The sequence below is a fragment of the Manihot esculenta genome, chromosome 16 (genome assembly GCF_001659605.2).
Source record: "Manihot esculenta cultivar AM560-2 chromosome 16, M.esculenta_v8, whole genome shotgun sequence".
Lineage (NCBI taxonomy): Eukaryota > Viridiplantae > Streptophyta > Magnoliopsida > Malpighiales > Euphorbiaceae > Manihot > Manihot esculenta.
In genome coordinates, this window is record NC_035176.2 from 33,740,384 (window position 1) to 33,762,997 (window position 22,614).

The 22,614-nt window shown below is 35.1% G+C and overlaps 3 protein-coding genes across 9 annotated transcripts; 1 reads left to right on the plus strand and 2 right to left on the minus strand.

Moving 5' to 3' along the window:
• Positions 1-2,021: 2,021 nt before the first annotated feature.
• On the minus strand, positions 2,022-3,927 carry LOC110603715 (protein FAM32A-like). Its single transcript, XM_021741575.2, has 2 exons — positions 3,670-3,927; positions 2,022-2,534 (listed from the first exon to the last, which is right to left on the minus strand). The coding sequence occupies exons 1-2, from the start codon at positions 3,794-3,796 to the stop codon at positions 2,275-2,277; spliced, it is 387 nt and encodes a 128-aa protein (XP_021597267.1). The 5' UTR covers positions 3,797-3,927; the 3' UTR covers positions 2,022-2,274.
• A 254-nt stretch (positions 3,928-4,181) lies between these two features.
• On the plus strand, positions 4,182-8,937 carry LOC110603712 (cryptochrome DASH, chloroplastic/mitochondrial). 2 transcript variants are annotated; one of them, XM_021741569.2, is made up of 13 exons: positions 4,185-4,630; positions 4,791-4,930; positions 5,056-5,280; positions 5,377-5,502; positions 5,620-5,694; positions 6,144-6,260; positions 6,360-6,406; positions 6,503-6,579; positions 6,770-6,845; positions 7,226-7,295; positions 7,679-7,802; positions 7,975-8,024; positions 8,482-8,937. In XM_021741569.2, exons 1-13 carry the CDS (start codon positions 4,213-4,215, stop codon positions 8,695-8,697), a joined length of 1,761 nt encoding a protein of 586 aa, XP_021597261.1. In that variant the 5' UTR covers positions 4,185-4,212; the 3' UTR covers positions 8,698-8,937. The 2 variants fall into 2 exon arrangements, with proteins under 2 accessions (XP_043807886.1, XP_021597261.1); XM_043951951.1 differs by lacking the exon at positions 7,975-8,024 and having other exon boundaries at positions 4,182-4,630.
• A 1,180-nt stretch (positions 8,938-10,117) lies between these two features.
• Positions 10,118-18,684, minus strand: LOC110603713. 6 transcript variants are annotated; one of them, XM_021741573.2, is made up of 15 exons: positions 18,352-18,684; positions 17,679-17,806; positions 17,523-17,594; positions 17,356-17,443; positions 13,421-13,515; positions 13,273-13,329; positions 13,006-13,059; positions 12,870-12,932; positions 12,641-12,703; positions 12,234-12,398; positions 11,956-12,111; positions 11,683-11,763; positions 11,507-11,568; positions 11,262-11,382; positions 10,118-10,481 (listed from the first exon to the last, which is right to left on the minus strand). In XM_021741573.2, the coding sequence occupies exons 1-14, from the start codon at positions 18,521-18,523 to the stop codon at positions 11,304-11,306; spliced, it is 1,335 nt and encodes a 444-aa protein (XP_021597265.1). In that variant the 5' UTR covers positions 18,524-18,684; the 3' UTR covers positions 10,118-10,481; positions 11,262-11,303. The 6 variants fall into 6 exon arrangements, with proteins under 6 accessions (XP_021597265.1, XP_021597263.1, XP_021597262.1 ...); XM_021741571.2 differs by having other exon boundaries at positions 12,870-12,920; positions 13,421-13,522; positions 17,330-17,443; XM_021741570.2 differs by having other exon boundaries at positions 13,421-13,522; positions 17,330-17,443.
• Positions 18,685-22,614: the final 3,930 nt, after the last annotated feature.

Here is a 22,614-nt window from a genome sequence, read left to right on the forward strand (position 1 = left end):
TGCTAGGTTGTTCTTAATAAAACCAAGTAGTTTTTGTTAAAACTACTTTTAGATATATTTTTAATAATTAGATAATTTAATTCAAAAATAAATTTTTTATAATTAGATTATTTCATTCAAAACTACTTTATTTAATTAAAATTATGATTTAGTAATTTCAAATATTAAGTTATTTAATTAAAAAATACTATATATAATAAAAATTATTAATGACATTTATATAATTTGTAGAAGCTAATTTATGTTTAAATTGAATTTATTTATTGTATAGTCATAACATTTTTTTATTATAATTTAAGATTAAATTGTAAATAATTTATAAAATATAAATATTTGAAGATCACAAATGATGTAACTTGTGAGTTTATTTAATAAACTTATAAATATTCAAAACTACATATAAAACCATATAAATTAGTTAATGGGTATCCATATATTTTTTTATAATTAAGTTATTTAATTAAAAAATTACTATAAATAATTCAAATTATTAATATATATTATTTATCATGGTTGCTTTATATTTAAATTAAATGAAAATTTAAATTTTTGAAGATAAACTCACAATAACAAAAATAAAAATAATCAAAGTATGTTAAAGATGATCAATTAGGTAAAGAGTGTGTATATATTTATAAATAGAATTTTATAACTATAACTTTTTTTTTTTGAACCAAAACTATACTTTAACTTTAAATAGTACATTATATTTATAAAAAAATATTAAAATATAAATAACTAAAAATGTATAAAATAGAAAATTAATGTAAATATTTATGTAAATATCTATTTTTCATCTAATAATACTTGAATAATATTTTAAAGAGTATTTATTATATTTTGCTCTTTTTTTTAAAAAAAGTATTTATAATATTATTTAATATTTAGTATCTAATATTTCTTATTTTATATTAAAAATAAATTTATTATTTGATATACTAAATTTATTTATTGTATAATCATATCATTTAATTTAATTTTTTTTATATCTTAGATCTGCATAGGCCGGTGTTAATTATGTACTTGCGTCCATAATTGAGTCTTCTCTCCTGATTCTAAATAATGTACTTCTTTTTTTTGTGCTTGTATTTTTTGAACTATATATATATATATATATATATATATTTCACTTGTCATTGGCACATAATACAGAAAAATTTCCCTCACAAAATTTTCTTATCACGTTGATAAAATTTCTACAGATGTAGCAAATTCAACAGCCCGCCATTTTTACTTGAGCAACTCATTCCCACTTTCAGGCTTGATGATTGAATAATGAACACAATCTCAGCAACCTTCATGGTAGTCTGCTAGAAATTAAAGGGGCCTGATCAATAGTCTCCTCAAACTCAGTAATATTCTCTATTCTAGACTCGGGAGAGATTTTTCCTCTTTAAGCCTTTTTTCTTTCTTTCTTTAGAGTTTTACCTTTTCATTCTGTCGGATCCACATCTTCCCTCTTTCTAATAAAAAACCCACTCTTAGAAATGATTGTAAATATGATATTTTTAGCTTTTGCTGCAAAACTTAGACGAGGGCACTTTAGATGCTCTACTTTGCTTTTGCCCTCTGTTTTGTTTCTTTGTAGATGTTTCTTGCTGTGTGTTCTGGATTGTTGGTGACGGTAAGAGATATTGCCCAGTTGCTGTAAAAAAGAGGAGATACCTTGAGGGCGTTAAGAGTTAGCCGAGTATCTCTCTGTGGCCACCTTCTCTAGCTATATGAAATTGAGAGATCTTAGAGCTCTGCCTCTTTTCAACTCTCTCTCTCCCTGGAGTTTTCGTTTGTGCTTGTCTACCATTTTGAGCACAACAAAAATATAGGTACTCTTTAGGCTTGTCGACTATGCTATGTAAATTGAAAAAGGTGATGAGTGATGACAAAGAGGGTGCTCCATCCCATCCAACACGAGCACTGAAGTAGTGATACTAAAGCTGATAGGCTGTTAACAGGAATTTAAAGTTAACATAAAAGATGCTTAGTAGATGCAATCAATCACCAAACAACGGCCTCTTCCAATATACTCCAGAAAAAGTTTCATCTTTATTTACAATATGACTTGCCAAATAAATATCAAGGAAGGTACTTCAATACAAACTTTTAAGTCCAACCATTTGAGATTATTAAAAGATGCGAGTTCTTAAACAGTCATCTACTAGGACCTAATTTTCAGAATAGAAATCACACCATTTCAACCGAAGAGGAAATAAGTTTGCAATTCCATAATACAATTGCAATCAAAATTCAATTTGACTTGCCAGTCAAAGAAATAAACTAACCAGGCCCCACTTTAGGAATGTCATAATGCTCACTTAGGTTAGCCAGATATTGGTTGAATTCCTGAATCCGATCACGGTGTGATTTACTAGCCACCTTACTAATCCTTTGGAGATCAATGTTCTCCCACTGCTGAAGATACCGCCTCTCAGCTGGTGTAAGATAGTCATCATACTTGGCAGCCTCACCATTTTCATCATCTTTGTCTGTCTCATTTGTTTCCTCACCATGCTCTGTTGATGATGAGTTATTTCCACCTGTCAGCCTCCAAGATGAAGAAATTATGTTAGTCCAATGAATATGATTAAAAAAAAAAAAAAAAGCAGATTAATCATTTCACCAAATGTTAGAGAAGTAATTACAGGATTTTTTTTTTCTTAGAAGATAAACCGCAAATTTATCCTCAATAAGTCACCCACTGAGACCTCATTACTGAATCCATACTTATCATAGCCTAACATGTAAAAATCATAAGCTCCACGAGTTCAGGCCTTAGATCAGTCATGAAGACCACTGGAAAAGAACCCAATCTAATAACCCTATTGAAACAAACAAGTTACTAGTTAGATGTATCCACTTCATGTTCATTCACTAGCAATCACCCAGAAAGTAATGCTATCCTAATTTGGCTGAAAAGCACGTTCCCCTAGTATTCTTGGAGCTAGCATAAATAATCAGCTTGTACAACGAACTCTACTCCCGGTCTGGTTTTGGACACAGAAGAATAGCTACAAGAGTGAAATGGACCACCAGAAGCTATCTAATACTCGCAATATATCACATTTTATCAAAGCTGCCCATCTTTTTATTTTTATACGGTCACAACTTATTTAGTACACTCCCTCATCCTTGTTTTGATTCAAATCATATTTACTATACAATAAAACATCAAATAAAATGTTAAGCTGTATAAATCTTCAAGGTCAATTGAACAATAAAGGTAGTTTTTTTGCATTTTAATCCAAAAATTCTAATTTCATATTTATTACCCCAATATTAAAAAATTAGCAAAAGAAGGCACCGACGATAAATTCAAATTTGAAAAGTTCGAATTAAAATGAAAAACAGGTAACAATTGGCCTTTTGTCCAGTTGCCCAATCTTCTATAGCAAGCTCTGCCTTTCCAACTTCTGATCTTTGAACATGTTACAACCCGATTTGCAATTTCTCTAGACAAAATCGTTCCGTCCAATCTTTATTCCCCGCTAGGACTAGAAGATTGTGATACCACTCCCAAAAATTTCGCTGCCTCGGGCTCAGTAGTTATTATGCGATCATAATGGGAATAAGCACCGCATCCATAATCCATATACATCAGCGCTTAATATGCAAAATGTGGAAAGTAATACGTGTAAATTAATTAACCGATAAGAAAGGATGACATGAAGGAACCTGGTTGGCGTTGATCATGATAATGATGCTGCTTCTTTTTCTTCTTAGAAATGCCACCTGTTTTCACATCCAGTGGCTTCCCCTTCAGCCTCAGCCTCCCACCGACCACGTTCTCATACGCCGACATCTCACCGTCGACCACTGAAAAATGGGAGTCAATCGCCTGGAGACCTGTTTTTTTTCTCCCAGTGGTAATGGTAGCAGGTTCTGGAACCGATCTCTCTCGAAGTATGTTGCCGTGGGAAGGTTTGAAAAAACGCGAGTGAAGAATACGATGCCGTGTTGAACGTAGCAATTTTGTTGTTATAAGCCCACCCAAAGTCGGCTTTGGCCCAATTGCCCAAATTTAACAAAACTGAACCGAGTCTGAGTCAGCTATTGATTTGGACTTACGTTGGAAATGAAGCAGATCCAACTCCATTGGCTGCTATGTAGCCACGTCGTAAGCAACAAGTGAACGCCACGTGGCTGTATGCCGACTGTCCCACTCGCTGTGTCTTCCATTTCTGCTTTCTCTCCAAAATCCAAACTATATGCTAGCACATGGTCATCCTCCACTCTGCAATGTCTTCTCTTCCCCTGAAGAAACTAATACAGCCATCAAAACCCATTTCAGCTCTTACACATCCAATTCCAACCACCCAAGCAAAGCTCTCTATTCACTTTCAAATCATGAATCCCAATGCAAGCTCTTCGTCTATCCACACCTACCAAGTTCCAGCTCTGGACTCCGATCAAATGTGCCGCATTGCGGATCAGACCTTTGATAGATACTCTTCGAACGCGGTCAAGAGGAAAGGTAAAGGGACTGCCATTGTTTGGTTCAGGAACGATCTGAGAATATTGGACAATGAGGCTTTGTTCAAGGCTTGGGCTTCGTCCGAGGCGGTTTTGCCTGTGTATTGTGTGGATCCTCGACTTTTTGGAAGTACTTATTATTTTGGCTTCCCTAAAACTGGAGGTATTATCCATCCAATTCTATTCTTGCTCTTCTGCTTTTGGTTGTATTATTGTCGAAAAACGTGCGAAGCACCAATTTTCGTTGGATTTTAATTGGGGATGAGAAGTTCATCTGGTCAGTGTAAAGTGTAAAGTGCCTTCTCTTCTTCTACTTTGACCAGCTTTGAGAGCCCAATTTATCATCGAGTGTTTGGCTGACTTGAAGAAAAATTTGATGAAGAGGGGACTCAACCTGCTTATTCGACATGGCAAACCTGAGGAAATTATCCCTTCTCTTGTTCAAGGTTTTGCAGCTCACACAGTTAAGCGTTTTCCTTGCTGTTATTATTATATAATTCTCCGTATATAATCAAGGAATATAGTTATCCTAATTTTCTGCGCATTGAAGCAATAATTTACTGGGTTATTTCAATGTAATCAAACCAGGTATATGCGCAAAAAGAAACATGCAGTGAGGAGGTAGATGTTGAGAGATTAGTCAAAAAAGCACTACTGCAAGTAAAGTTACCACCTTCACCAGAGAAACCAACCAGCCACCACTCTACTAATTGTCCTAAGCTACAACTTGTTTGGGGCAGCACTATGTACCACATGGATGATCTCCCTTTCTCTACCAATTCTATACCGGATGTGTATACTCAGTTTCGTAAGGCATGATTCCTTATCTACTGGTTTTTATTCCATCACCTTCTTTTTTTCTCTATCGATGTTTATTGGAAAATTTGTTCGTGGAAAGCAACATTTCAGTCCATTGAAGCAAAATGTGCCATCCGACGCTGCGTGAAAATTCCAACTTCTCTTCTACCAACGCCCAGTGTTGAAGACTGGGGATGTGTTCCATCAATTGATCTGCTTGGAATTCAATCACAAAAGGCAATATTTATGTTCCATGTGCTGCTGCTATAAAAGTGATTTGACAACCATGCCGTGACAAGAACCATCTGACTAGGAATGATAAAGTCTTTTCGTCCTTTTCTTTTGTTCTTGCAGGTGAACAAAGGAATGAAGTTTCTGGGAGGTGAAACTGCTGCATTGAGTAGGGTTTTTGAGTATTTCTGGAAGAAGGCAAGTAGTTTGCTCTCTGTATTTGTGTATATCTACAATTATTGCGCTCTTCGAATGCAAAGGGACTGTTGACAAAGTTGAAAGTATATTATGTTCAAGTGTTAAATGCTGTAGAATGGAAATTGATGATTTCAGGATTGATGATAATAACTTCATGTTCATAAATATTTTAAAATTTCAAACCAATAACCCTGTCTCTTCTTGAGAATTAAATATTTGAAACAACATATTGTCATATATCTTTATTGATCCTTGGAGTTGTTGCTTCCTAAACTTTGATTGTAAATAATTAAATTAAGTAGCACCTAATCCTCATTAAGTTGTATAATCAGTTTAGGTAGTACATATTTTGGAAAGTTTACATGCAGAGTCTGTAATGCTGAACAAAAACATCAATTATCACCGACTGGGTCATCTTAGTAAATTTGCTTTAATGAATATACAAACAGGATTTGCTGAAAACATACAAGGAGACAAGAAATGGGATGTTGGGACCTGATTACTCAACCAAATTCTCTCCATGGCTAGCTTCAGGAAGCCTTTCTCCTCGTTTCATATATGAAGAGGTCAACAACTAGTCCCTTTTGCTGTGGCAGTTTTTAATCTTCAATGAATAGTGAATGATCAAATTCATCCATAGAAGCTGTTTCTATTAATTGCTACAGGTAATTAGATATGAAAAGGAAAGGCAAGCAAATGATTCAACATACTGGTCTCTACCTCGCTCCTTTTCTTAAAGTGATAACCAACGTTTCTCTGTGTCAGAGTTTTCTGATGTCCTTACCTGAATTTCAGTTTGCCATTTCAGGGTTTTGTTTGAATTGATTTGGAGGGATTACTTCAGGTTTCTCTCAATCAAATATGGAAATTCAATTTTCCATTTAGGTAATTATCTCCTCTATCTTACAATCTCAAAACAATGGAACATCTAAACTTCAAGCCAAGTTCTCTTATTGAATTGTCATTAATCTACCCTAAAACTGTGACTGACTAGCTTTAGAACTAAATATAAACTGTTATGGATCCATGGTAAATGGAGTTCTCATCATGTTCTCTTTTCAACGTTTGTTTGTAGGCGGCCCGCGGAAAGTGGAGAAAAGATGGAGTCAAGAGCAGAGGTTGTTTGAATCTTGGAGAGATGGTTGTACGGGGTACGTTGTTTGATTCAAGGATTTTTGTGAAGTGTCACCATTTCTTATGTTTGCCTCACAGGAGAATTCAGCCGCCACGATGAAAAGCTTCAGATCTACTAAAAATTCACTGTTCTTGTTGATGAAAACAAAAAGACAAAAATTAATTCTTGCTATTATTTTGTTTCCTTTGAAACTTCCTTTTCTTGGTTTTCTAACTAGATTATCTGTATCAGCGCTGCATTTTTCCTTTTGCTGCTTTCCTTTCTTTTTCCATGTATGGATATGGTTAGTGCAAATCAAATGCATTGCCTAATAAGAATATATTGAGCTTGTTTGCACAAGAAGTTTGTAATGCACCTTAAATTCGTTATGTATAGTTGCCATTTGCCAATTTCTAGGTACCCTCTCATAGATGCCAACATGAAGGAAGTTTCCACCACGGGGTTCATGTCAAATCGAGGACGACAGGTATTAGGCCAATGATTATACTTTCACATTCCATCCTTATTTGACCTGCTACACTAACGAGATGACAACTCCATTTGTTTTCATATCCCTGCCTATTTATTTATGTGTGTTTGTAATTCAATTAGCCTTATTCTATAAATTACTACCTCGGTACCATAATAACGGTCATTTTAGATAATTTTATTCATCTCAAATTATTTATCATTTAAAATATTTTAAGCTAACATTAATTTTTATTTTTCATATATACCCTACTAAGTTTAAGTCATTTAATACTATGAAAAAAATTATAATCATTTATTGTGAAACAGAAGTTAATATCTTATCGTAATCTGGACCATAAAAGTGATTAACCTCTTTTTTTTTATTTTATTTATAAACAGATTGTATGTTCCTTTCTGGTTCGAGATATGGGCATTGACTGGCGTATGGGGGCTGAATGGTTTGAGACATGCCTCTTGGATTATGACCCCTGTTCCAATTATGGGAATTGGACCTATGGTGCAGGTAAGGCTTTTTTTTCCGTAAATATTTATGTAATTCATCCACATATGGCTATGCTAACTCCGTATAACATTCTAGGAGCATCTGTATTTTGAATTTTTCAAGCTCTAGTAGTTGTTACCTATTAGCAGGTGTTTATTTCTGTGAATTACTCATCTTCTCTTCTACTGTGAAGGAGTTGGAAATGACCCTAGGGAAGATCGTTATTTCAGCATTCCAAAGCAAGTAGGTGGACATTCCACATATTTTCCTGTTATAATAATAATATCATGTTTAGTTGGTTTATGGTAATGGAATAACATAGGAATGCTGTATCTAGATTTCTTATTTTGAGAATCCCAATAAAATACAATATAACAGTAATTATGGAAATTATACTTGAAATTGGATTTGGTTTTCAAATACTAAAATCAGATTTTTCTCGTATTCCAAACAACAAAATAGAATATTTTTAAAGAACTATATTCTATCTCCGTGGGCCAAGTATTTATAGATGATTAAAAAAGATAGATTGTAGTTAAGAGTTTCCATCACATCCAACAAGGAAGATGATGTAGTTTAAAATTCACTACATATTAGTAGATGATCGGCTGGATATGCCATGAAGGTTATTGAGCAGGCTATGGAAGTGGAATGATATGTTAATCATTTGGGCCTAATATGAGGGTTTTATGATTTTTAGGCACAAACCTATGATCCTGAAGGTGAATATGTTGCATACTGGTTGCCGGAGCTGCAAAAGCTTCAGAAAGATAAGAGACACTTTCCTGGAAACTCATATATTGAGCAAATTGTACCACTTAAATTTGGGACCCCAAAGAAGCACAATGGTCAAGGGACAGCCTTTGCTGAAAAACAAACAAAGGGATTTAAGAGATTGGAAAGGAAGAAAAAATAAATCTTTCAGTTAGCGAGTGACATTGCTTGTTTTGAGAATTCATTTGGCATTCTCATCGAACTTTTCATCTATAACATGTGCGCGATCTTCTTATCTGCTGAAAAAGGTGCAGTTTATTGGAGTCGCGTTTACTTTGTACAAGTTTCCAAAGAGTTAAAATAATAGGGTATATATAAACTAACTGCACCCTCAAGTCAAATTCGATTATAATGGTAAAATGTATTTCTGTTATCTGCTCAATTTGATTGGTTATGCTGAAAATTTTGATTTCGTTACTGATTTTGTTGCCTTTCGAATAGAAATTGAAAGAATCAAGTTTTAATTAATAAATATTAGTATAAATTATTTTATCAACAATATATTATAAAGTGTCTTTATGTTATTGTTTTATGTTTGAACAAATGCTCAAATTTACCGTCACATTTAGTAACAAGGTTTAATTTAGACTATTCTCATCTTTTTGTCTCAATTAATAAATAATTGAAGGAGTGAGGGATGATTCAATTAATACCCAAGTTTGCTAAGGTAGAATGTATGGATGAATTATGTTTAGTTCAAAGCACTTTCAGTTTTGTTTTTTTTTTTTTTTTTGTTATGTATCAAATTACTTGGGGCTGACAAATGGGTAAAATACCCAGCAGGTAGTGTGATATTATGTGTTAGGAATTGAGATCCCTGCATTCTCCTTTTTAGTTAATCCACCTTCAAATTTCTTCAGCCATCTTTGGGACCTGGGAGTGGAGAAGAAAAGTCCTAACCCCAAAAATTTTGAAAAATTGATTCAATACAACTAATATTAATAAATTAGGAAAGATGAAACACAAATTTTCTTTTCGTTTCAAACAAAAAAAGAAAAAACCTTTTTCATTATAAATATAGTATGCTTGTTCATGAAATTAAATATTTTTCTTTAAATCATAAATATGACTTTTAATTCACAAAATCCTATTTTGGATGCACTTACAGAAATTTGAAGCTCCAATAACTTAAAATCCTACATCCTAAAATGAAGTATAATTTAAGATTCAAAATTGTAAATTAGAAAAAGGAATAAAAAATATATACCACGACCACATTTAAGGCATGTACATAAAACCACACTTCTTTTTTCATGTTCAAAAATTCGATCTCATTTTACCTGACAAATTACAAAATCTTTCTATATCGATTTACATAGTTTTTTTTTTTTTTTTTCCGAAGTTATTAGGGGATGAGAATGTGTACCTCTCAGTTTCACTCCAATACAAGACTAGCATCTCTTGATGATGCAAGGCTAGCATCACGAGGCTACAGAAACACGTAGAACACAAAAATTAAAAAGATAAAAAAATCGCCCGCTCCAAAACCAATGCGAAAAGAATACCAATTATGCCTTTGCTTCCATATATTTCACCTACTCATACCACTAAACCATTGATAATGGCTCGAAATGCCTCTGCTCCAGTCCACTCTCGTTAAAAGCAATTGTTAAATGAAACTAAGAGGTACATTCTAGTTTTTTCAACAGTAATTTAAGAACAAACTCCCCGAACAAAATAAATTAAAGATTACAACTAGTCTCTACCAACATTAACAGAATTACACCCCATAACATCTAACGATTATCAGGATTTTTCAATCTACGGCGTGAAAAGGTTCTAAAACATTTTTCACAGTGACTAAAAGAAAAGAAAATATGCAGGAGCTCCAAAAACATCGAAATTCTTGACTAGAACTGAACTTCGTCGAACCAAGTGGCAATGCAAAGGGCAAATTCCCATCAGCAACAGAGACTGAATCAAGATCTAGCAAATAGCAAGCAAAAAGGAGAAAAAAAAATCAGCCATAAGCATTATATCTTGGCAGGTTGTTAATATGTTCTTTTAATGCAAAGGACAGAAGAAAAATAAGGGAAAGAATAAAAAAAATGAAGTAAAAAGTGGCAAAGCTTAGCAGTTTTCAATTAAAAGCAAAAGAGCCCAAACTGTTCTGATTCTGTTAAATTGGTCCAGTTTTTCAGTCAAATTTATTTTTTTGATCCAAACTGAAGAAAGACAGACAGAAATCTTATTTTTCCTTCAACTAGGAAATATTTTCCATTCACTAATTTTTTTGAGTGCCCAAATATCAGAAAATGTAAACATATATTTTCCTGGAAAATAGTTTCCATAAATGAATGGCGCCTTAATCTTAAATGATGTCTTTTAGCAGGCCAAGGAAAAAGCAAAGTTTGAGGAATGTTATAAAATGATATTCGAACCTAACCGAATTGATTCGATTTTCTCTCTTAGTTTGGTTCAATTCACATTTTATTTAAACTAATTGAATGCTAGCCTCCAGTGACAATCCAAACTACCACAAGGGACGGAAATGAGCACCCCACTCTCATTTTAAAAGTTCAAAAACAGGCAAGTCCAAATCAACAAACTAGACCCATGGCCATCCCAAAAATACCGTTAAGTAACCACAGTGCTAACATAGTAGATTATTAATGTTGCTTTAAAAGTGTAGGGCATGAAATCCATAAATAGTGATTGCACGAAATGCACCCTATATACTGTAAAAGCAATTATAACGAAGCTTACCGCTCTCGAAAGAAAAGAACCAGCACATAACCGCATGGCACTCTACTTGTCTGGATACCCCCGTTTAGACTTGCGGCGGGAGCGGCTGGTGTTAGCATTTGTAGGTCTGTTTGCCTTTTTGCTGCAATGTGAGAGAAACAAATCTAACCATTTAAGTCAAATCACAAATGAAATAAGCTAAAAATAGATCAATGTAATTATGTAAATGAAACACATATTTGACAATAATTAATTAAGAAACTGACCAGAAAACAGCCGAACTAATTCTGGACAAAATGATGATGGGTAAGGCCAATAAAGCAGAGGCCTAGAACATTGGCAGACCATTAAGTTGGTTAGCAGTTCAATTTAGGTAGCTTCCGATATGTAAGTTCTTTTTCAAACTGTTTAATAAACAAACTTGGACAATACACATCTATACCGTAAACCAGATCAACTCCTGGGTGGCAAGAGGTTTTGTCAGCTCATGCTTATTAAGTGTTTCTTGTACAGTGCCTTGCACCTTTAAAAGAAAAAGGAGAACAGTTTAATCTGCTGAAATAATTTTTTTCAATAGCAAGTAGTAATGAGATAAACACTTCATATTATTACCCAGAAATAGTCACAAGAAAACTAGAAAGCAAATATTTCATCTTACCAACATACAACAGAGCATTACATAGCAACATTGATACATAAACAACGGCATTGATACCTGATGGTGGTACGTAGTTGCAGACTCCAAAAATTTCCCATAAGCATGAACTGCCTGCTTTGTGTAGGGCTTCAAAACCACCCTAACCTTATCAACATGGGGTTTTGTCTTCATGGCAACATGATCAATATATGGCTTGCTGAACTTCTTAGCTTCCTGGAAGAAATTAAGCATTCAGATGCAGCTTAAGATGGCAGAAACATTAATATTAGATATATTAAGCATTTCGATGTATCCTACAATAGCATATATAATGTCCAATGACATTAGATATACACCTGAAAATATGGATCTACAAATTCTTGCACTTTAATGATATGTGGATGCAACGTAGTCTTTGAGGCTTCATAAGCTTCAATAGTTTTTGCAGTCAGTGTTTGCACATGTGGTTCAACATGAGTTTTCATCAGCAACAATTGCTCCTTCACAGATGGGATCCATTTCTTCAAGCGACAAATCAAGAACAATTAAGTATAAAAAAATCAACCATTGTTCTACTGAAGGACAATTATTAGCAAAAAGCTAAACTAGCAGTCTCTTTTTGTAAAACAAATTTCAATAAGCTCATAGCAAGAATATGCATTATCTAATAAAAGGAAAAAAAAAAAAAAAGTGATTGCATGATTACTGTCTTTAAATAATGGAAGTCAAAGCAGAAACATAGAGAATAAAGAAATGATCTTACAGTTTTAATTGTTTCCAAGTAGGGTTTGGCCCACTTTTTGGCATGAGCTTTTTTCTCCACGGCCTAACAAATTTCAAATCGTCCCTTTAGTGATGAACATTTTATTATAAAAACTTACTGTACACTTGAGACCAGTATTCCAACTTGGGACTATGTTTAAGTTAAAAATCTACAGAAAATAACATAAATAGGAAAAACGAGCATGTTCCTGCAACTACAAGATTATTACCTTTGCAAAAAACAAGTCCATGGCAGGCTTTCCATGCTCATTCCAATGTGTCTGGACCAAAGACTGCCAAAATACAATATCATCATGCCATACAAGAAGCTTGTTTGGTCCAAAATAACACATTGCACCAGTTTACCTGACAATGGACTACATGTACAGCAAGCCAAGGTGGAAGCCACGCACCATGAACCTGAGCATTGGACAACAAACACCAATATCAATAAATTTTATCTGGATTTTTCCATGACAAAAAATAGGTCAATTTACAATTCAATGAAGAGATTCAGTGCAAGCAATTTGATGTAAGATTTTTAAAATACACATCTAAAGAAGAAAATGAGCACAAAAAGGATAGAAAGCACAAGATGATAATTCAGGCTTAGTTAAATTTTATAGTTATTACCTCATTTAACTCTTGAGTTTTTGAGGAAGCTTCGAGCTTGGCCTTCACCATTTCTTCCTACAAAATTATTTAGGGATAAATAGCATATAAGAACTATGATCAGATTAGGAACTAAATTTACTGCAAACTTCATAAATAGGATAAATACCTCAGCAACTTTAAGAGCACGCTCTGTCTTGCGGAGTTTGTTCTTCTGTTCATCACTAACCTCCTGTAGCTGTAAGATGAGAATGACGTTCGTTTCTTTCATCTCATCCCAAAATATGAAATATAAAGCAAATCTCAAATCATAAATACATCTAAAGCCTCAAAGTGATATAGTATGACCCAAATAAAAGGGAATGGGCAAAAACAGAGATGCAATAGCTCAATTGCATAACTAAAATTAAATTCAGCAGCGAATGCCACACAAATATGGGCATGTGCCAGGTTGAAAGGTACAAGTGTGCATGCAGAAATAAGAATGTAAGAAACCAGCTTTCTCTCAAAACAAAGGGAAAAGATATGAATTTTTTATTGCAAAGCCAAAAAATGTTAATTTAGGAAATAATAATTATTTCAAAATGTTATCAAATTATAAATTGCTTAACATGGCATAAAATTTTTGAAAATTCAATTTAACTATGGAACTTAAATTGAAATGAATAAATAAGCCCATCTTTTATCTCAACACCAAGCCAATTTTCGCTCAAAATTTAATAAAAAATAAAAGATAATTATTACTAAAAAAAATCAATGAAAAAGCTAATTTTGACTAAAGGATCCTTTGTAACGTAGCAGTTTGCCAAACAATACTGAAAAATTAGGCAAGAGAAAGAAGAAGAATTATGAGTAGAGAAGGAGAAAAAATAGGTGAAAAGAAGAAATTAAAGAGGCCAAGAGAATAGCATTCTGTATTAATATGTTTAGATAGCCTCTCTACAATAAGCTGCACACATATATACTGTTCTAACAGAAACCTAGCTGGATAACAACCTTCCAGTTGTCTAACTACTTTATGAATCTATACCCAATTTACCTCAACCCAAATTTTCCTCCTTTACATTTCTCTTCTTTCTCCTATAATACGTAACAATACCCTCTTCATGAGTAACCTTCTTGTCCCCAAGAAGGTTTAAAATCAAGGACATGGTATGCAGGTCTTGCTAGGAGTAATATCATCCCAATCTTCTTCTTCAACAAGGAGACATGAAATAGAATTAGGGGGCAACTGTAGCATATAAGCAACCTAACCAATCTTTGAAACAATTTAGATGACCCATAGAACTTGGCTAGGAGTTTGAAGGACTTTCTCATAGCCAAGAAAGTCTGTTTGTATGGCTAGAAAGGAACACCTAACTTCAAATGCACTCTCAATCCGCTTCTTGTCTGCTTGCTGAGCAACCTGCAAATTTTCTTCAAGTGACTGCAATATATGTTCTCTTTTGAAAAAACTCAAAAACAAAAGGCATTGATGTCTCAGCAATAGGCAAGAACGTGAAAGCAGCTGGAGATTGAAAGTCCCTTCCCCTTTTATGCATGAGATCCTTGGAGATGTTGCAAGATAGCAACTTAGAATTAGAAGCAATAGCCCTTATACCCTATAAAACCACTTGCATACCTTGCTGCATGATAGTCACCTTGGTGTTGTGGAAGTCAAATAAAACATTATTAAACACTTGCATCCAGTTCACTCCCAAAATAATGTCAAAACTTCTCATCTCCAAAATCCTGAAATCAAAGGTGAACTTGTGATGCTGGACCCACCATGTAAAGACTAGGCACACATGCATACTGGTCATTTTCCTTCCATATGCTACTTTCACAGTCATTTTAGGTACCTTAGCAATTTCAATTCAGCGGCCACTTTTGCATCCATAAAGCTATAGGTGCTGCCACTATCTACCAATATTAAAAGCTGGCTATTCCTGTACTGCCCTAGCACCTTTATGGTTGCTTATCCTTCATTGCCTTCTATGGTTTTAAAGACAAAACCTCTACTAGATTTTTCTCTTCATCTCCTAACACATCATGTCGCTCTTCATCCCCTTTTACTATATCCCCTTCCTCACCTTCAAGGACATTAGGGTCTTCTATTTACATTAGTGCCCCAGAAAATACATTTCTCCACATCTATAGCTAGGTTTTGATTGCCTCACTCCTCCTGGATTTGGGTTCAGAGTTGTCTTGTTTAGTGTTTGATTTACTGATATTTGGCTACTGTTTGGCTGGGTTTTGATGGCTGCAAGGGTTATTTTGGAATTAATTGTTGCTTCCAAATCAGGTGGATTTGGTGGATAAGGAAAGACCTGATTTGGTTGGTTGAATTTGTATGAATATGGGTTTTGAATGGAGGTGTTTGGCTTGGAACAAGGATGAGTGATTTTAGAAAAATAATTGATTTTCTTAGCATAACCCAAGAGTTGTTCTTGAAATTTAGCAATCTTAATGACATGGGCAAGGCCTATAGGTTTTAGCATTCTAACCATTGGTCTAATTTCATCCTTCATTCCTCCGATAAATCCACAAGGAAAATAGTCTTCCCCTAAATGAGGCATCACCCTCTTCATTCTAAAGTCTTATATCTTCAAACTTATTTTGATACTCTTCTACACTTCCCTCTTGTCTCATCTTCATAAATTCCTCTACAATATTTTTTAAACACTTGATTCCCAAACCTCACACACAACTTCCTCTCAAAATCCTTCCAAGAATGAGGACCTCTACCCTTAATCCAATTGTGATACCAAAATCAGCTCGGTTAATAAAAAATAAGCTAGCAATTCCTACCTTCTCCTCATTTGGAACCTTATATACTTCAAAATACTTAATACATTTTCTCACCCACACTCTAGGCTCCTTACCATCAAAAATTATTAATTCAATGAGATATATTTTTACCTTCAGAATCAATTAAAGACCCAAACACTCCTCCAGCAAAATTTCCACTTCTAGAACTAAATCCTTGCTGTTGGTTCACAATTTCTTTGGGTATGGGTAAAATTCCCCTTCCCCCAACACTCACAGTAGTCCCATTAATCACACTTTCTTTATTGACTACCCCTTTTCCCTTAACATTTATAATTCCAGAACGAAGAGATTGAAATTCCTCCATAATAAAATTTTTAGTCACTACAGCATTTTGCTTGATTTCCTCTCTCAGCAATTCCATATTTTTCCTAGACTTTTCTTGCATAATTCTAATTTGTTCCTCCAACCTATCCAATTTAACAGAATCAGCACCCATCACTACAGATCTAGTCATTTTGCGACCCAATTGACACACTATCCACTTTGAAACACAACTCTAATACCAATTGTATTGTAGCAATTTGCTAAACAGTACTGAAAAAGGAATTAAGGGAGAGAAAGAAGAAGAATTCTGAGTAGAGAAGGAAAAGAAATAGATGAGAGAGAAATTAGAGAGGCAAAGAGAATAGCATACTGTATTAATGTGTTTCGATAGCCTCTCTAGAAAAAGCTGCACAAATATATACTGTTTTTCTAACATAAACCCAGTTGGATAACAACCTTTCAGCTGTCTAACTATTTTATGAATCTATACCCAATTTACCCTTAAATCTAATTAGATATTTTTCTCCTTTACATTTCTCTTCTTTCCCCTATAATACATAACATCCTCATGGCCAACTCCTACTGTATATAATTTAAGATCTAAGCTTAGTTGAGTTAAGTTTGTGTTATAATTTATTAGCCTCATTCATCTGCACCATGCCCAGTGTATACCATATTTTATAGGTGGCATGCCGTTGTTAAGTGTAGTAGGAATTTAAAGAGAAAATCTATCAACTTATTTGGCCCCTAATTTTCTTGTGTAAGGAAGTGTTTAAATTGAATACATTTCTTATGTCACACCAATTTTGTAACAAATAGGTTTTCCTGATTCTTGAATGTCTATCCATCTTCAATATTGAAAGTATAAAGAAATTCCTGCAAAATTTTAGCAACTGAAGAAGGAAAGTTTACCAAATTCAACAGAAAAAAAAAAAAAGAAGAAAAAGAAAGACAATCAAAAAAATTAGGAATTTTCTAAAATTCCAAAGAACAAATAGCTTACTTTCTCTAGTTTCAAGTTTAATTCACCTATTTTCTTTTCAGCTTCACTAGCTTTTGCTTCCAGAGCATCTTTCTGCCTCTGTTGTGTTTCCAATTCCTTTTTAAGTTTATCAACCTGCATTGAGAAGTAGCATTTACCAATATCCAGCACTTCTTTCAAAACTAGCATTTTTTGCGCATAGAATTATCTCAACCTGCTTCTCCAGTTCGCCTGCCCGTGCATGTGCCTTTCCCACCTGTTCTGCAGTGTCTAGTTTTCCCTTTTTCTATTTAGCAAAAGAATAGAAGTTCATATGATAAACACCAGAAGAAAGTTTCTCTCTTAGCACGTGATTTTGCACAATGCTTACCAGGAGGGAAGATATTTCGTTCTGCAAAGACACAATACTATCAGAATTTTCTTGAATGATTTTCTCCTTCTGCGATATTAAATCATCTTTGCTCTTCAATTCTTGAGTTTTCTCGTTGACACGGGATTCTTCACATTCCAATAATCAGGGCAGATCGACAATCAAAGAACTCAAAAGGTCAAAAAATTGTTAAATAAAAACATTCCAGAATGGGGAAGAAAATCTACGTGGGAACCAGGTTATAGTAAACATTTTAAACACAATTTCTCACATAGTTGTTACAGTTAATTTTCTTTAGAGTAGTAATACATGCCCTGCCAATCTTATATTGCCACATTATCCGGCTAAATGCGATAAATGATAATGTAAAATTCAAAATGGGAAGAGGAGCTGTACGTGAAAAAAAGTAAATAGCAATCCATCACTAGCATATCTCAAGTCGTGAACACGCAAAGCAATATTCTACGGTTTCAAATATGGCGATATAATCATAATTCTCAGGTACTGAGAAACCTTGAATACAGATCAAAAATAGATTTCAGCAACAATAGCACTCAAAAACAGGGAGAAGGAAAGTTAACAAATTCAGGATAGACTGAAAATGGAACATGCGAACTTCCTTTTGGAAATGGTTTCGATTTAAACAAAGCAAAGGTATGATAAGCACACGAACCAAGGTCATGGATTTTAAACTTGAGCTGGTCAAGTTCGATCTTCAAAGCGGAGGAATCAGCGGCGTCCGATCCAAGGACTTGAGCGTCGGCTTCGATAGATTCATCAGGCCAAACGGTGGAGAAAACTAGGGCAAAAAAGAACGAGAAAAAGAGGAGCTTTGAGACCGCCATGAAACCGAAACCCAATCTCGCTAAAACGCAGAGAAGGGGAAAGCAGATTTTATCGGGTTAGATTCTCCGAGAGCGAGAGGTTGCTTGCGGTACCAAGTGCCACCTATAAACGTGTTATAAGATTAAAATATCAACGAGATTCAAATCGTGAACGGAGTCAACACTACCAATATTTATAGTACATTTTTCGTTGAGTCTACTGACACGTGTCTGTAAGGGATGGACATGGAGAGGTCGTGCGGGGAACGGACAGGTAGCGGTTACTCTGGACAAACAAGAACTCCCTCATATAAAGAGGACGAGTTTACAATGTGATACCTGATTTTTCTAAAACTGACAATTTAACCCTGCTTTTTCAATGGGAAATAATTTTTTAAAATTTCATTTTTATAAACAGTCATTTATTAAATTATTATAATTTAATATTTAAATTTTATTTTTATAATAATTTTATTTACACAGTTTAAATATTTATAACAATTAAATTTATGTTTGACTGATAGAGTTATGATTATTTTATCAATAAAATAAAATTTTAAATATTAAATTGTTTATAACGAAATTATGAGTTTTTAATACATATAATATAAATTACCTAATAAACAATTGGAGAGTTGCATCAGTATTATTTCTGCACGGCGCACAAATCAAGGAGGTGGGCAGGCGATAGAAAAAAACAGTATTTGAATCATAACAAAGGGTAGGTGTTGAGTTTCGAAAGAGAACCTTTGAAATAAGATGTAATCATTTTTAAGTAATAGATTTACTTAATGAAATATTGTTTAAAAGTTTAATTTAAACATAGAAAATGAAATATCTTTAGTAATATTAAAATATTGTAAGTTTATATTGTATGTTGTAACTTTTAATATTCAATGTAATATTATTGATATTAGATTTGATGATATAGGCGGAACGATATTGTGTTGTGATTGACTAGAACTTGTAAGAGAGGAATTGTGAAGTGGTAGTGTTGTGAAGTGGTAGTGGGTGTCAATGGCAGCAATTTCGATGCTCAAGTTAGTATCTTGATGAATAGATAGAACTAATAGATTACTTAGAGTTTGAATGATATTAGAGATAGTATATCTTTGCCTCTGAAATTGTTCTTCTTTTATACTTTAAGAAGATGGAGATAGACATAGTGTTTCTTGAAAATCTGGGAATAATGTGGCCAACTGCTCGATAATGGACATTCCTAGCTAATAGGTTAGTGATCCCGTGATCACAGGTAAAATGAAAATGTGCCTAATAACGGTAACTCTGTGTCAAGAGAGGAACTTATAATATTCAATGTAATATTACTGATATTAGATTTGATGATATGGTTGGAATGACACTATGTTGTGATTGGCTGGAACTTGTAAGAGAGGAATCGTGAAGTGGTAGTTGGTGTCAATGGTAGCAACTCCGATGCTCAAGTCAGTATCTTGATGAATAGATATAACTAATAGATTACTTAGAGTTTGAATGATATTAGAGATAATATATCTTTGCCTCTGAAATTGTTCTTCTTTTATACTTTAAGAAGATGGAGATAAATATAGTGTTTTTTGAAAATTTGGGGATAATGTGGCCAACTGCTCGATAATGGACATTCCTAGCTAATAGGTTAGTGATCCCGTGATCACAGGCGAAATGAGAATGTGCCTAATAACGGTAACTCTGTGCCAAGACTCGGCCTATCAGTGGAGGCGAGTCTTGACGATAATCTGGATGTTAAAGTGTCCGAGTCTCCCTTTTCTATGGCGGGACCGCTTTTTTCACTTGTCAGATTCTTGCCATGTGGTCCATGCTTTATGGTGACAGCTCATAGCTTACTTTGGGCGGATGTTATGTAACATTAGAGGTCCTCCTGCTAGTCTTCAACTCTTTATATTCGAAGAGAACATCTCTTATCAACGTTCAAGAATGTGGCCCTCCGAGATTAGTTTCTTGCTACTCACGTCGCCTTCACCTACCGATCATTTTGACAACTACTACAATGTTTATCATGTCGCATTTAATGCATGCCATCGAAACCATCTTTATAAAGGTCCCTCGCCTTCTCCAAGCATCACTTTTCTGCAACTTCTTTTTTAGAAGAACTTATTCTATGACTCCCTTCTCATAGCTATTAAGGTCTTTACCTTGTTTCAAGGTAACTTTGTTGTCCCCTCCCCTTTTTTTAAAATGGATAGGAACACATTTTCCTCCCTTAGCAGGGCCTCTATTTTCAGCTCCTCTTCTGATGGCCCCATCCGAGCACCAGCCCCCCATTGTTCCATTGAGGGAGGCCTCCGAGAATAAAAGTAGCTCTCTTAGTGATATCATGTTCGTCTTCTCAGATAGCGACGTGGATCATTTGTTTGACACATATCACATTCATTGGAATTCTTTCCAAATTTTTGCTCCTTCTCCGCGTTCGTGCAAATGATTTGATCCTCACTAGCGATACTATCATCGTCTTCAAGGAGCAGTTGAAGGCATGTCTCCGTTTTCCTAGACCCTTTCTTTATGGAGGTACTCCAATTTCACAAACTTTATGTTACCCAGTTTCGCCCTAACAGCTAGAAAATCTTGGTGGCCTTTCAATTCGTATATTTTAATAATCACATTGAACCAAGCGTAGTGCTTTTTTTCCAGCTATAACAACTGGGTACCCGTAAAAATGAGAAATTCTAGTACTTTAGCAGTCGAAAGTACTTGAAAATTTTTTACCGGACGCCTTCTTTTTTGAAACGGTGAAAAAAATAAGTTTTTTATCCTCTGATATCATTCGCTGGGGGATTTTGGGCGTCTTCAAACTAACTGGCACTATTGGGTAGAGTTGAAGAAGAATGGAGTTCATCCGAGGAGAGAAAAAGATAAGGTTTTAGCTTCTCTTATGGCAATGGCTAAAGCCTTAAGGAAGATTGATATTACTCAGGCATTAAGGAAAGCCATCTTATCCTAACAGAGCAGTCAGACTCGTGCTCCTCACTCGTCCATCCTTCCCGAAAGTACATCCCTATCTTGGGATCATGGTACTTCTCTTTTCATCCTTTTTTGTTTTTCGAACTGACTTTCATACTTACTTTTCCTTTTATTTTCAGATATGGATGGGTCAAGCAAATTCGCTGAAACGGTACGTGTTGCTCGAAAGGGTAAGGCTATTACTGTTGCTAGTCCCCTTGCCAAACGTGCTCGACCTTCAAAGGAGGTGATTGTACTTCCTCCTCCCCCTCCCCCGCTTACGGCCTAGGGGCTAGCACGCCTTGTGCCTGAATCTTCGACTCTGGGTGCTTCTACTCCTACTTCAGATCCTGTGTTCCCTGCTGATGCCCCTTCTTTCTCCGTTCCTGCGAGGGTCGAGTCCTTCTAGCCTGCCGGCATTCAACATTTAGTTTTGGCGCTAAACTGGATACCTTCTCTCCTTGATGACCCTTCTTTGAGTCTCCTGATGATCAAGAGCGCCCTAAGGCCTGCAGATCGCCACCACTTGAATGAGGTTGAGACGGACGAACTGTTTGTTAATGCCATCCATTCTGCGCTAGAGAATGCCCTTTGAGCCTTTATGGCCAAGGAGCATTTTAGAGCCTTGAAGTGAGAGTTTGGTGCAAATGAGACGCACAAGGAGCTTTTAGCCAAAAAGTGTTCAACCTTGAAGGCCCATGTGGCCAAAGTTGAGGGTACAATGAAGGAGACCCTAGAGTCGGTGGATAAGCTTCGGGCTTATCCTTACGTGGCCCTTTCCTCTAACTTAGGCCTGGAGAGTCGTGCTAAATATGCGGAGGATCAAGTGGCCCTATTGCAGTGCTAGGTCTTGAAGTTGCAGGCTCAAGCTAAGGAGGCCTGGGCTGCCTCAATCAGGGTAGCTGAGCTCGAGGTGAAACTTTAGGAGACAGTGGCTCAGGGTGGGGAGATGTTTGTTCATGGCTAAGATTCTGTGAAGAAGGAGCTGATGAAGCATTTTCCTTCTGAGAATTTTTGTTGGATAGAAGACATCCTCCCTGAAGAGGAAAATGAGGGTGGAGGATAGCATGCTGAAGATACTCCTGTCGAAGAGGAGCATGCTAATGATGTACCCTCTGTTCGAGTTTCACCCAAAAATGTCAATGTAATAGAAACTT